The 13,592-nt window shown below is 41.8% G+C and overlaps 1 protein-coding gene across 3 annotated transcripts in view; it reads left to right on the forward strand.

Moving 5' to 3' along the window:
- WWP2 (WW domain containing E3 ubiquitin protein ligase 2) overlaps positions 1-13,592 on the forward strand; it is a 143,322-nt gene that overhangs the window by 103,330 nt on the left and 26,400 nt on the right. For all 3 annotated transcript variants that reach the window (XM_045076244.1, XM_045076245.1, XM_045076246.1), the window contains one exon: positions 10,258-10,347. In XM_045076244.1, coding sequence (XP_044932179.1) covers positions 10,258-10,347 — 90 coding nt within the window. The remainder of the gene's footprint in view (positions 1-10,257; positions 10,348-13,592) is intronic.

Consider the following 13,592-nt stretch of genomic DNA (forward strand, 5'->3'; position numbering starts at 1 on the left):
ACACATGCCCGTCTGTAGTTTTAAGGACCGAAGGTACGGAAGGCTGGGCTGTGTGAGTCCACAGAGCACACCTCGGCCCCTTTCTCTCTCCCTGTCTCCAAACCGACCGGCTTTCTGTACTTTTAAATTTAATTAGGCTGAAGGAAGCCAAGTGGAAGAGTGAGGCATTTTCAGGTTGCAAACGTTCATTAACGAAGGGGGTGCCAGGAAGACCCAGGAGACGTGAGATAGTGGTCCCAGGCAGCGGGGAGCGAGGCCACTTTGCTCGGCTGGCCCTGCATCTGTTTTTTATCAGCAGCGAGCCCACTTTGGGAACCAAGTGCTCATTAACAGACCGTGTGTACATGGCTTAGATAAACTCCAAGTGCGTCCTGGGCTCTGCAGCTCCCTCAGTCCCTCGCACACAGAGGCACATTATTTGACTCTGGCAGCCTGCGCTCTGCTGTGGTTTCTTACATAAGGGAGGCCGTTGTGTTTGGACTGCCGACTTACCTCAGCACTGCCATTTCACACCATCCTTTTTCTCCCGCAGTCATTGGCTGGCCTGTCTGTTTCCTGCCTCAAAGTAGAATTAATTGAGGAGGGGTGTTTCTAGATCTTTCGGCTCTGCCATCTCCGCTACCCCACACCCATTCATGGATGTCCAGAGGCCCTTTTCCCCAGGTGCTCCTTGAAACGCTATCAAGGATGACAGTCTTGTACGAGCTCTTGGATGTTTTGTTTGTGGAGAGCTTTCAGAGACGTTGGAATTTGGAGCTTCTCCGCTAAGTTATAAACCAGCCGCTGCCATTGCATTTCATTCCAAACTCATTTTTGGCACTAGCCAAAGCTCCTTACCCAGGGAGTTAGAAAACGGTCCTTCTTACACTGTCTGTGAAGAACCAATCCTTTTTTTTTTCCCCTCTCTTTTCTGTTTTTATTTTCTTATTTTCAGTCTGTTAGGAATCCCTACTTTTGTTCTCTGCTTCTCCACTGATCACATTACTTAGATGTGGCGATGCCAAATTGGTACAAAAGTTTCTAAATGCTTAAAAACTTATGTACTTTTCTGGTCACTAAAGAGTAACCGTTTTGGCCAGGGAAACATGCTTTGAGTGCCTCCAGATTAAAGGATTATACTGGGAGACTCTGTGCCTTCTTGTTGAATATGATTTAGTTCTTGGCCGTGCAAGGACTCTTATACACTTAGGTAACGCTGAATATCGGCACATGCTTCTGGCTTCCTCCTCCTCGTCTCAGAATGAAACCTTATTTCCAAAGATTCTTGTGTTGTCCGAGGCTGGTCCATGAGACATTCTCACACTACTATATGTGTGTGTAATTATGTGTAATTACAAATGTCCATTCTCACTACACTTTCTTGAGAGCTCCTCAAGAGCAGAGATGATTTTGTCCATTTTCGTATCCACCAGCACCTACCATAGTACCCGGCTTAGAGGGAGATGGGGTGAGAAGTATTTGATAATGACTAGGTAAATGATTTCACATTCTCAGTAGCATTTAAAATTTAAAAAAGATTCTTTTTAAGTAGAAAAAGAAAATGGAGAAGAACAGCAGTAACAAGCCAATGCCCAGATTTAACCATTGGTGCTTTCCAGATTGTATATATTTTTTCCTGACCATTAGTGACTGCTAGCATGTGTTCAGTGTTTACATTATGTAGGGGAATGCTAAGTTTTGCCCATGGATTATTTGGTGCAGTCTTGACAACACTGTGTGGGGTAGCTGCTTTTATCCTCATTTTACAAATGAGGAAACCTTAAGCAATTTGCCCAGGACCACACATATACAGACACATACATGTAAACATACATCTACTAAAATTTAATAATCTTTTAGCGTGTGCTTTTAAAATTTATATTTTTATTGTAACATATTGTAAGCATGCAGTTAAGCATGGAGAGTAATATGAAACATACTTTGAGTTCATCACCCAGCTATATCAGACTTTAGAGTTATGCTCTGTTTGCTGCAAGCTTCCCCTTTCTTTAACCTCTTGACAAAGACATTACAAATCCATTAGAAAGTTCCGTGAACCTCTTCCCATTTCCATTCTCTATATACAGAGCTACATGGCATTGGCATATTCATTTAAACTGCTATAAGGTATTCCATTGTATGAATAGGTAAATTTTATTTATAAATCAAATTTCCTTATATTTACTATATTTATATGTCATGTAAATATAAAATATAAAAACATATAAATGTATATTTAAACACATATATTGTTTTAATAAACATTTATATTTGATAATTTATTTTTATATATAATTTATACCTTCCATTTGTATACTTAATAATATAACAGCTAAGTAAATGTTTATATATTTTATATTTATACTGTTTTTATCTCCTCACAATTATAAACATGCTACAGTGAAATTTTTCTGTGCATATCTTGTCTGTATTGTCTATTTTTTTTTTTTAAGATTTTATTTATAAAGGAGCGAGTACACAGGGCTTTGGGGGAAAAGGGGCAAGGGAGAGGGAGAGAGAATCCTCAGGTAGATTCCCCACTGGACGTGGACTGTGAGATGTAGGGCTGGATCCCAGGACTTTTAAGATTGTGATGTGAGATGAAACCGAGAGTCAGATGCCTAACTGACTGAGCCACCCAGGTGTTCCTGCATGTCTGTTTCTTTAAGGCATGTGCTGGAGCTGGAATGTTATTGTAAGGATTGAAGATCTTCAGTTTTCGTAGATACGATCAAATTGCTCACCAGTACTCACACTCCCTGGAGCATGCATAAGCATTCCTGCTAAAACTTAATATTGTGGGGCGCCGGGGTTGCTCAGTCAGTTAAGTGTCTGCCTTTGGCTCAGGTTATGGTCCTATGGTCCCAACCTGCATCAGGCTCCCTGCTCATGAAGAGTCTCCTTCTCCCTCTTCCTCGGCTGCTGCTCTCCCTGCTTGTGCCCTCTCTATCTCTATCAAATAAATAAGTAAATAATCTTAAAAACAACAACAAAAATATTGTGAGGTTTTTTTTCTTTTTGGCCAGTTTGATTGGTGGACGCTTTGTGGTTTTAATTAGAATTTCCTTTATTACCACTGAGATTGAACCTCTTTTACATGTTTTTATTTGGTTCTTTGATTTCCTATTTTGTGAGTTGCCTCTTTGTATCTTTTTGTCAATTTTTCTATATGGCTGTCTTTTTCTCTCTAATCTGTAGTGTTTCTTTATATATGCTAGATACTAATTGCTTTTTAATTCTGTGCATTGCAGACATTTTCTTCCAGCATGTGGTTCATCTTTTCACTTTTTAATGTTGCCTTTCATTGTGCAGGAATTCAAAATTTGAAGCAACCTTGTTTGTTAAGCTTCGTGTGCTGTTTGTGTCTTGTCTAAAATTCCTCCTTACGCTGACGTAAAAATTTTACTCACGTACACTCTCCACATTTTGTTGATTCTGATACACTTGTTATTTCACATTTAAATGTGAAATAAACTTGAAAATCAATATGTAATTTATAAGCTTAATTGGCAGCATTTTTTTCTTTCTTAGTAATATGTTAAATCATATAATTGATGTCATTTTAGATTTAATGAAAAATAGTATATTAACGTTATTTTTAAACAAAATTTTGACTAAATTATATGTGTTATTTGTTAACTTGCTTTTTCCACCCAATATATGGTAACTAGCTGGGCAAGTCTATATTATCTATCATGTTATTTTCAATGAGTGTTATACCCATTAGAGAAATGACATAATTTATTGTACTAATCCTCCATTTTGGGAGCATTTAGGTTGTTTTCAGGTTTTGTGTAACATGCTGTAACCTACTGTGACAGATATACTTACAGCTAAATCGTTGACACGTAATTATTTCCACAGTATACATCCTAGAAGAAGAGCTGCTAAGTTATGAGATATTCATATAGGAAAGGTTTTTGACCAGGCTGCCAAATTGCCCTTTTCAAAGAGTATACTTCAAAGAGTATACCCATTTTTGTTCCCACAACTCTTTTATTTTCAGTGACTATTCCTCTTCATTGCCAAATTTATCTGCAAAATCTGTTATCAGCAAAAATGTTTCCCCTTTTTTTTTTTTTTAATTTTTAATGTACACCATCTCCAGGAATTGTCTTGCCTCTGCGTGAGAGCATACATTTTAATATTGTCATCCTTCCCGGAGGAGCTTTGGAGACTTTTCCAGTGCAAAGAAATTGGATGGTTGAAGGGGAAGAAAAACAGACTTAATTCAGAAGCCTTGATTACTACTAAACATTGCCATTCTCTGCTTACAGGGCATAAAGTGCTGGTTGCTGATGGTTTTTAAAGAAGGGGTTAGTGTGCTTAGATTGAAAGGGAAGCTCAGTATCCCAAGAAAGTTTGCTGAGGGAAGACCGAGTTTAGCACATTTCCTACCCAGTTTACAAAGGATCTACTGAATCCATGAAAACGGTGAGCAGATTTGTTCCCTTGCACCTAGATTTCTGGCTCATAAAAGTCTAAAAACGTCCCTAACAGAAGAAATAAATCTTATGGTTTACCCAGGAAGTGGCCGAAGCTTGGGGATTAGGGGTTGGTTCAGAGTCATTTATTAGACGAGCATAAAATAAGAAGCTGTGAGTTCAGTGGGGTTTGGGCCTCTGCAGAGCTGAACTTCCACACTGGCAGCTTTAAGAGTGCTTGAATACTTTGTGTCTTTTTCTGAAGTTGAGTTTTTTTTCTAAGTAGCCAGCGAGACATCTTTTCTTTGGGGGCATGTAAGGGTTTGGGCCTTTGTTTTGTAACAGAGTGTATTTTGAATGAGAGTCAACTTTATTAATGCCCAGTGCCTGTATTAGTCATAATGTATAAATTAGTAAAAGGTAATTAAGGTTGAATTTTTTGAGCATGTTGATAGGTAAATCTGTGAGGCCTTTTATTTTTTTATTTATTTTTAGAAAGATTTTATTTATTTCTTTGACAGAGAAAAGCACCAATACGGGGAGCGGCAGGTAGAGGGAGAGGGAGAAGCAGGCTCCCTGCTGAGAAGGGCCTTGGGATCATGACCCAAGCCCAAGGCAGAGGCTTAACCAGCTGAGCCCCCTAGGCATCCCTATGAGGTCCTTTTAAAGAGAACATCTCTGATACTAACCTGAACTCCTTGCCTTGCTTTCTGCCCTTCTCAACTTAATCCGACTCTTGGTGAAAATGTGATTCTGCCCAAACATAAGGAAATCTGACTAGGTGACATGTTGATCAGGGTTGGTTGAATGACAGAATAATCGAGAATTCCCTGAAGACCTTTCAGGAAACCTTCCACAAGAAATGTAGTTTGGGGGACCAGACAATTTCCTTTCAGTTTGTACAGGAGAGAAATGATTGGGTGTCATCCTGACAAGGGGATTTTTTTACCCTTTTAAGATGGTGATGCTGGGAGGTGGGATGGGGGTGGCATGCGTGTTAGGGCATGGGCACAGAAGACACAGAACTGAATAAAAGGCATAGGGACAAAGGTAATTTAAGTTAAAAAAAATTACCTACGATTAATTGAAATTGGAGACTACTTTTTAAGTGCCTTGGAATACAAAGACCCTGTGTAGTTCGTGGTCGAACTGAATGTTACTCGTTGAAGGCCAAGGAGCAATGTGTTGGGAAGGCACCTGAATCAAGCTTGATGCTTTGAACACTGTTTCTGAGAGCATCAAAGAAAGCTATTCAGTGGGAGAGGATATGACCATGTGACCAGGATGCAGTATTGAGACCCATGGGTAGTGTGATTGAAAAGCCTTTTTATCTCAGTGTGAAGAAGATGCTTATAAGGGACAGAAACCTAACCCCTGACAGGGATGTGCTGATGAAAGGTCGCTGCCAGTATCACTTTCTTGGCATGGGGAGACCAAACCAAGACAGTCGGAAGGCTTAATCTATGTGGGTCAGCAGCTACTGAGGAGACAGGAGAATCGGGAGGCTCTTTTGATTGTCGCTAGAATTGACCGACTGTGCTGCAGTGAATGAAGGGAAGAGGTTTGTATGAATTCTGAGGAGCCGTGCAGGTAAGGGAGGAGTCGAGAGTTCTCTAAGAAAAGCAGTTAGGCCAGGTCATGGATCAGGGAGGACCCACATGGACATTTAATCTGAGCAGGAGTCCAATTTTAAAAAGAAAAAAATGTAGATATCAAAAAAGGTAATGCAAGAAAGGTCTTGTTCCTCTCGTAACTATTCTTCCAGTTAGGCCAATTGAGAGGGTTCACAGAAGGACATGGAGATTTGCTGGACAATAACAGCCCATGAAAGAGAGACTTTCATTTCCAGGATCAGCTGGGATCAAAGATGGGATGGACGGATCTTATCCGCGCTTGGAAAGAGCTGCGGTAACTCTTGAATATAAGCGAAGAGGACTTCACACCGATTTTCTTTCTGCCAGCGTGTGGGAAGACCACGGTGTCAATTCAATGCATTGACTTCATGGAATTTTAAGTATTATCCCATCTTCGAATTAAAATAAGAGCCAAAGAATAACAAAACCAAGTTTTCTCTTTGCCTGAAATGAATCGTAAAAGTAGAGACTATTTATAAGATGAAAGTTGTAACAAAAGAATTTTTGGAATAAAGAAAAATGTGTGTTTGGCACCTTTTATCTGCAATTGCTACAACAAATATCTTGTCTTCTTTAAAAGGTGCAGCTTTACCCACATATTATGGATGGGTTTCCAGACAGTGACTACAAAATGAGCAGACTCACTTTGTTGGTGGTTTTGTGCCAGAAATTGCAGGGACGCCTGGGTGGCTCAGTTGGTTGGACGACTGCCTTCGGCTCAGGTCATGATCCTGGAGTCCCGGGATCGAGTCCCGCATCGGACTCCCAGCTCCATGGGGAGTCTGCTTCTCTCTCTGACCTTCTCCTCATTCATGCTCTCTCTCACTGTCTCTCTCTCAAGTAAATAAATAAAATCTTTAAAAAAAAAAATAAAATAAGAAATTGCGAAGGAAGGGAAGGAGCTGGCTAACTTCTCAGGGAAACTGAGGGGTTCTCAGCCACGTAAGCCTTCCTGGGAGTGAATGTTATGAAAGAGTGGTTTGTTGCCATTTCCTTGAGCAGCTTCCATATTTCAGTACTTAACCCATAAGCCAAGCATCTTTCTCAAGACTGTCTCATTTCCGAATTCAGATGAATAAAGAGGGTATCAGATTTGCTGCTCTGTTACCGGGCAGACAAGGAGGACTTTGAGGGTCTGGTGTGAAGCCACAGTACGTTAGCCTGGCTTTTTGGCGGAGGGGTCCTCACAAGAAAGGTTCTTCATAGATGGAACACCAGCCTCTCGAGCTGGAGTTATTTGTTACTCTTTTGTCTTTGATTCAGAAGGGCATCTAGAGGGAAAAGATCTTTTACTTTTTACCCAATGTGCATTTTCATCTGGTCACTTTCGGCAGAATATTCTGCCCTTTTAATAAAATAGTGAAGTGTAAGGATCTTTCTGCAGTGGGAGGAGTTAGGGTTCCGGGATCAAGTCACCCATATATGCTTTAACCAGTACCTCAAGCAAGAATACCCAGGAGAGAAGATGTTCTCGAGCAGCATTAACAATGTGGGTAGCACTCTGGTCCCCCGGCCAGTAGTTGATCTCTTTTGAGAGGTGGGATTGTGGAACCAGTGGACTTCACTGTTCCCAGGGCTAACCCTCCCAGTTGTGTGGAATGTGCAGCCTCCTCCGGCAGATCATTTTGGAGCAGAGGGTTGTAATTCAGATGGAGCCTAGAGATGAACGTGGTGCAGCCGCTGCAATCACTCCACAGCCGTCTTGATTCTGCAGGGCCCCCTACCTGGACTCCGGTGCTGTTCACTTTGAGATAGAGTTTGGGAAGGCACCTGTTTGTTTTCTGGGTAGTAGGTTCCCTATAAATTCCAGTTAACCTTCCTTTTTCCTCATTTCTTCCTTTGAGCGTGTTGTAGTGAAACTCACTGGCTGGGGAGTCAGCTGAGTTGTAAGGACACATGAGAGTCACCTGGCTTTTCTGATCCTCAGTTTCGCCCATGGTGGTGGCATTTCTCACCTTAAAGTGTGGAAGCAAGAACTGCTTGGGTAGAGCTTGAGCCCACTGTAGCTCATTATAGATGCTCGGAGGGTGATTGCGCCCCCCCTTCTTTTCCTTTTCTTCAAAGCCTCATGTGTATCTGTATCTGAACCAGCCTCTGAGGTGTCGATCAGTGCAGGCTGCTGATCAGACATTTTGGTTTAAATGAGAAACAGTATTGGATAAAGCTAATGTCTATTAGAATGGCCACACCAGGCTTAGTCATAGAAGTTAGGACATGTATTTCGGTATGCCGTCTGCACTGCTATTATGTACCTGTTCCTAAAAATCACCACGAAGTGCAAAAAAAAAAAAAAGCAATAAAAACTATAGGGCTTATAGGAAAAGAATGAGTTAGGGGTATAACCCTCAAAAAGGTATCAGTGATAGGGGCATCTGGGTGGCTCAGTTGGTTAAGCATCTGCCTTCAGCTCATGATCTCAGGGTCCTGGGATCGAGCCCCACATCAGCAGTGAGTCTACTTCTCTCTCTCCCTCTGTGATCTCTCTCACTCTTTCATATAAATAAATAAAATCTTTTTAAAAATGTGTCATTGACACACATGAAAAACAGGAACGTAATAATGGTGGTAGCAGAGTTTTACACATGTTAAATGGTTGAGGTACATAACACTATAATAAGTGTGTGTTTCCATGAAAAGACCTGAAGTGTGCTTGTGGAAGCGGGTGTCTGAAGAGTGTGAGCTTGTGAGTGTTTTTGCAAAGTGGTACAAAAAAGGGCTGTCTGAAATCAGATGGGAGTTGTGACGCCAGATGTGGGTGAGTATGGCGTATGGCCTGTAGTAAACCAAGGCAGCTGGTAGATGCATATGGGCTCTGTGTATTCCTACGTGACTGGGTTCAGCTGGGGGAAGTCATCTGAGTGCATTTCGTGTTTCAAAAAGGAAAAGTCATTCATAAGCAAACACAAAATTCACATTATGCTCACATTGTTCCCTCATGTATCAATCATGCCGGGATAGATTTATGTTTTCAAAACAAGTGTTTCAGTAGAACTGACTGTACTAATAACTTCCTGGAAAAGGTCACCTTCTAGGCAGTACCTACAAGTAGAACTGAATGAATTCAATGTAAAACATAAAGGCTAAGGGGACCATTAACATCCTTCATAAAGCAGTGATCATTTTATAAATATAAAAATTTGCATCCCTTATTTATGGATTACTGTGTTCTGAGTGAGTGGAATTATTGTCAGACTGCGTTGAGTGTGAGAATAATAGGAGTGTAGGGGTGGGTACTAGTTGGCTGTATTTTGTAGTGGTTTTGCTTGTAGATTATTTCTTTGGATCATCTGCTACCTTGTTGTTCTTCCATTAGCACAGAATGGCCACTGTCGGCACGCCTACCTCATCATTACACATAGGCACATGAGAAGGGAAGTCAATAAATAACATGAGGAGAGCAGTAAGTAAGTGACAGTATGCGGTGTGTCTTGATTCAACCTGATCTCTTTTAAAGATCCTCTGTAAATGAAGCTTATATATATATTATTTATTTATTTATTTGACAGACAGAGATCACAAGTAGGCAGAGAGAGAGGAGGAAGCAGGCTCCCTGCTGAGCAGAGAGCCCGATGCGGGACACTCGATCCCAGGACCCTGGGATCATGACCTGAGCCGAAGGCAGAGGCTTTAACCCACTGAGCCACCCAGGCGTCCCATGAAGCTTATGTTTTAAAAAGAAATGTGATCATAAATATATTTTGATGCTAGGAGAATAGGGATAGTCCTATAATTTGTGACTTTAAAAGGTAGTATTGGCTACAAAGATTGAGGGTCCCTAGATAAACTTTAGGCGAGGTCTGTGAAGCCCAGACATGGCATACAAATTTTTGTTGGTAAGTGCACTTTGGAAGGAAAGTGTCCTTGGCTTTCATCCCATTCCTACAGGGATCTGTGATCCTGAAATGGCCATGAAACACTGATTTAGAAAAGTTCATAGAATGTAGATTTTTATAGGTCATTTAGGAGAAGCTAGAGTGACCCATGGCATATGCTAGTACACTGACTTCATTAAAGGGAGGTTTTGTTCTCAAGAAGTACTCCTGGGTGCCACCGTCAGTGACAGAATGGACCTGGTTTGACCACTGGGCTGATATCATATGTCGTCTTTATCCTCTTAAAGTTGCCACACCAGCAGCATCAGTAGTGAAGGACTCCTTCTCCAACAAGTGCTTATGCTTTTCAATTGTGTATCTCATGCTTCCTTTCACTTTATTTTTCAGATGGGAACAGCGAGAACTTCCTAATGGGCGCGTCTATTACGTTGACCATAATACCAAAACCACCACCTGGGAGCGGCCTCTTCCTCCAGGGTAAGGCTTGGGCTGGCAAGCCCTGAGACTCTAGAACTGGCACCAAGAATCCCCCGCTGGCTTCTCTACCAGCACTGCCACAGCCATCTCTTTAGTTCCCACTATTCTTGGCTCCTTTCCCTCTCTTTCCCCCGCTTCCGTTGTCATCTTCTACATTCTTTCCTCTCTTCAGTTTCCTTCTTCCCCACATTCATTGTGTAGGCCAGGACTGATGGCCAGGAGCTTTCGTAAATGATACTCAGAACTACTATGGCTCTTTGGTCCCGGAGGTAGGAGGGCTAGGAATCCTGCCTCTTGGGCCATTGGTATCCTGATGCCCTCAGTTATTTTACCTACAGAGATACCCTATCAGGGCCAGGTTCTCAGTCTCTTTCTGCAGAGATAGCAAAGAACAGGGACCTTTTCCCCTGGTCACTTAATTGCTTTTCCTATTCACTTCATTCTCTCATTTCTTAGGACATCCCAAGATTTATAGAGCATCTCCAGGGAAAAGGGGGCATGAGGAAGCCAAGATAGAGAGGGTGTTGGTGCATTTCATAGCATCCTGTCCCCATTCGGCCCCTGAAGGGTGCTGCTCATTCAGCTGGGCTTTGTAAGAATGCAGCTAAGTTCTCTAAAACCAGAGGATGAGTGAGGCTTCCAAGTGAGGGAAGACGGTCCAAGTTCAAGGAGAAGGAGTTTGGTTCCCAGCTTGCCAGGGACAGAAAGTTCTTTCCACATGTGCCTTTTGGTCCTGAGAGCATTCAGATGAGAACGTATTCTGCTCTCAGGAGAGAATTCCCTCCCAGTAAAGCAGTCACGAAGGGCTCCTGCAGAACATCTGAACACCTCCCCACCGACCTTGTAGAGGGAGAGGATGTCAGAGCTGGGGAATATTTGGAAAACCCTTAGACTCTGGTTCAGCCGTCAGTTATGTGCCAGGCAAATACCGCCTCACCTTCTGGTCCTACTGATTTCTGTGGATGGGCTGTTCCTGGTTTCAGTTTTCCAGTAGAATTCTGTGTTTTCCTTTTTTTCCCTTAACTTTCTGGAAATGAAACTATAATCTGTCATCATTGGTCCTCATTCTGTTTTCTACTTTAAGTCCAGAATATTTATTTACATATTTAACCAAAGGAAAATATTGACTTCTTAGAAAAAGGTCAAACTTATTACTTTGGAAATATTGGAAATTTTCATATTATGATGGATAGTTTCATATATACACTAAATAGAGAGAATCCCTACATACTTACCACTTGGCTTCAATAATTATTCAAATCATGGCCAGTCTTGTTTCATCTGTACTAGAGGTTGACAAGCTATGAACCTGTGGACAAAATCCGACCTCTACCTGTCTTTGTAAATAAAGTTTTATTGGACAGACATACTCATTTGTTTATATGTATAATCTGTGGTTGTTTTCATGCTCAATGGCAGAGTTGAGTAATTGCGACCTAGACTGTATAGCCTGCCAAGCCTAAAATATTCACGTTGCGGCCCTTTATAGAAAAAAATTTGCCAACTCCTGATCTGTAATCCTCACCCGGCCCTATCCCCCTTTCTTAGATCATTTTGAGGCAAACCCCAGGCATCATATAATTTTAACCATATTTTGGTATGTATTTCTAAAAAATATTCTCTTATTAAAAACAAAACCACTGTATTGTTAACAGTATTCCTTTGCTGTCATCGAATACCCAGTCAGTAGTCAAATTTCTCCAGTGTCTTGCAAATTAATCGTTGATTTTTAACAGGATACATTTCATACTTTTACTTTTTGTGTTAACAGCCCATATATTTAAAAGCAGCATTTTTTCTGAAACCAATAATACATTATATGTTAATTAATTGAGTTAAAATAATTAAAAAATATAAAAGCAGTCTTAACTCTAGAAGTATTCTGGTTGTTTCCTCTTACCCCCTCTGGTCTATAAGTTATGTAGGCCTTGATCTCATGAACATTTGGATGAATCTAAATAAAGATATTTAATGGTGTTTTCTAAGAATGGCTGAGGTGGGACACTAGAGCCAGTTTTCCTTCTTTCTTTCTTTTTTTTTTTTTTTTTTTAGTTTTTAAAAAGATTTTATTTATGTGACATAGAGAGCCACACACTGAGAGAGGGAACACAAGCAGGGGAGCGAGAGAGGGAGAAGCAGGCTTCCCACTGAGCAGGGAGCCCGATGTGGGGCTCATTCTCAGGACCCTGGGATCAAGGCCTGAGCCGAAGGCAGATGCTTAACGACTGAGCCACCCAGGCACCCCTAGCCCTTACTGAGTTTTAGTCGCATACCTCTGAGCCCCTGGCAGGTACTTCACACTGTAATAGGGAGCCCAGAGAGAACAGAGTGCTTCAGTTCTCATTGCTCACTAATGGAAGAAGTTCCACCCCACGGGAGTATTACCATGCACACAGGACACTTGAAACTACAGATGGAGCCATTATTTCAGCAGACATAGTCACCCAGGAGTAAGATTGAGCCATAGGATTCACTTTATCATGGCCGGCCACCGCCTTCTGTCAGAGCCAGGGAATGCTTGTATGAGAAATGGTAATTTTTAAAAAGAGACTTTATTTATTTATTTGAGAGAAAGACAGAAAGCATGCTTGAATGCACTAGCAGCGGGAGAGGAAGAGGGAGAGGGAGAATCAGACTCCCCCCTGAGCAGGGAGCCCAGTGATGAGGTGGGGCCCAGTCCTGGGATCCCGAGACCATGACCTGAGCCGAAGGCAGATGCTTAACCGACTGAGCCATCCAGGTGCCCTCAAATGGTCATTTTTTAAAATCTAGGAACAAGAAGTTTTGGATGTAAAGAGGAAGTAAAGATGAATGCAGTCATTTGCTCTTAGGAGGTGCTCAGACCAGAGGGGAGCAGGGAGAGGGGTCTCCGTAGAGTGTGGTGTAGGGGAGCCCTCTTAGAGGGAAGTGGCTCAGACTCATCTTGTAGGAAATGCTGGAGGTGGACTTCAATGACAAGAGGAAGTTGATCCAGGTTTGGGGAAGAGTGTGAGTATAAAAGACATCTGTAGGGAATGATTCATGGAACAGTTCTGTTGTAGTGGAAGATGTATGTGAAACAAAGGTGCTCAGAGTGTGTCTAACAAGGCACCTGGGTGCAGCAGACACGCCTACTGGAAGTGGAGAGGGTAAAGGGCGGACTGGACCTCCCCCCACTGCTCTGTTTGTCAGTCTTTGTAAGATTGCACCCGGAATCAGGGTAAGCTTATGCTGCTTGGAAGTTTGAAATTCACCAGTGCTGAGGA

Source organism: Mustela putorius, unplaced genomic scaffold, assembly GCF_011764305.1.
Source record: "Mustela putorius furo isolate JIRA1106 unplaced genomic scaffold, ASM1176430v1.1 tig00000174_pilon_pilon_pilon, whole genome shotgun sequence".
In the NCBI taxonomy this organism is placed as follows: Eukaryota; Metazoa; Chordata; class Mammalia; order Carnivora; family Mustelidae; genus Mustela; species Mustela putorius.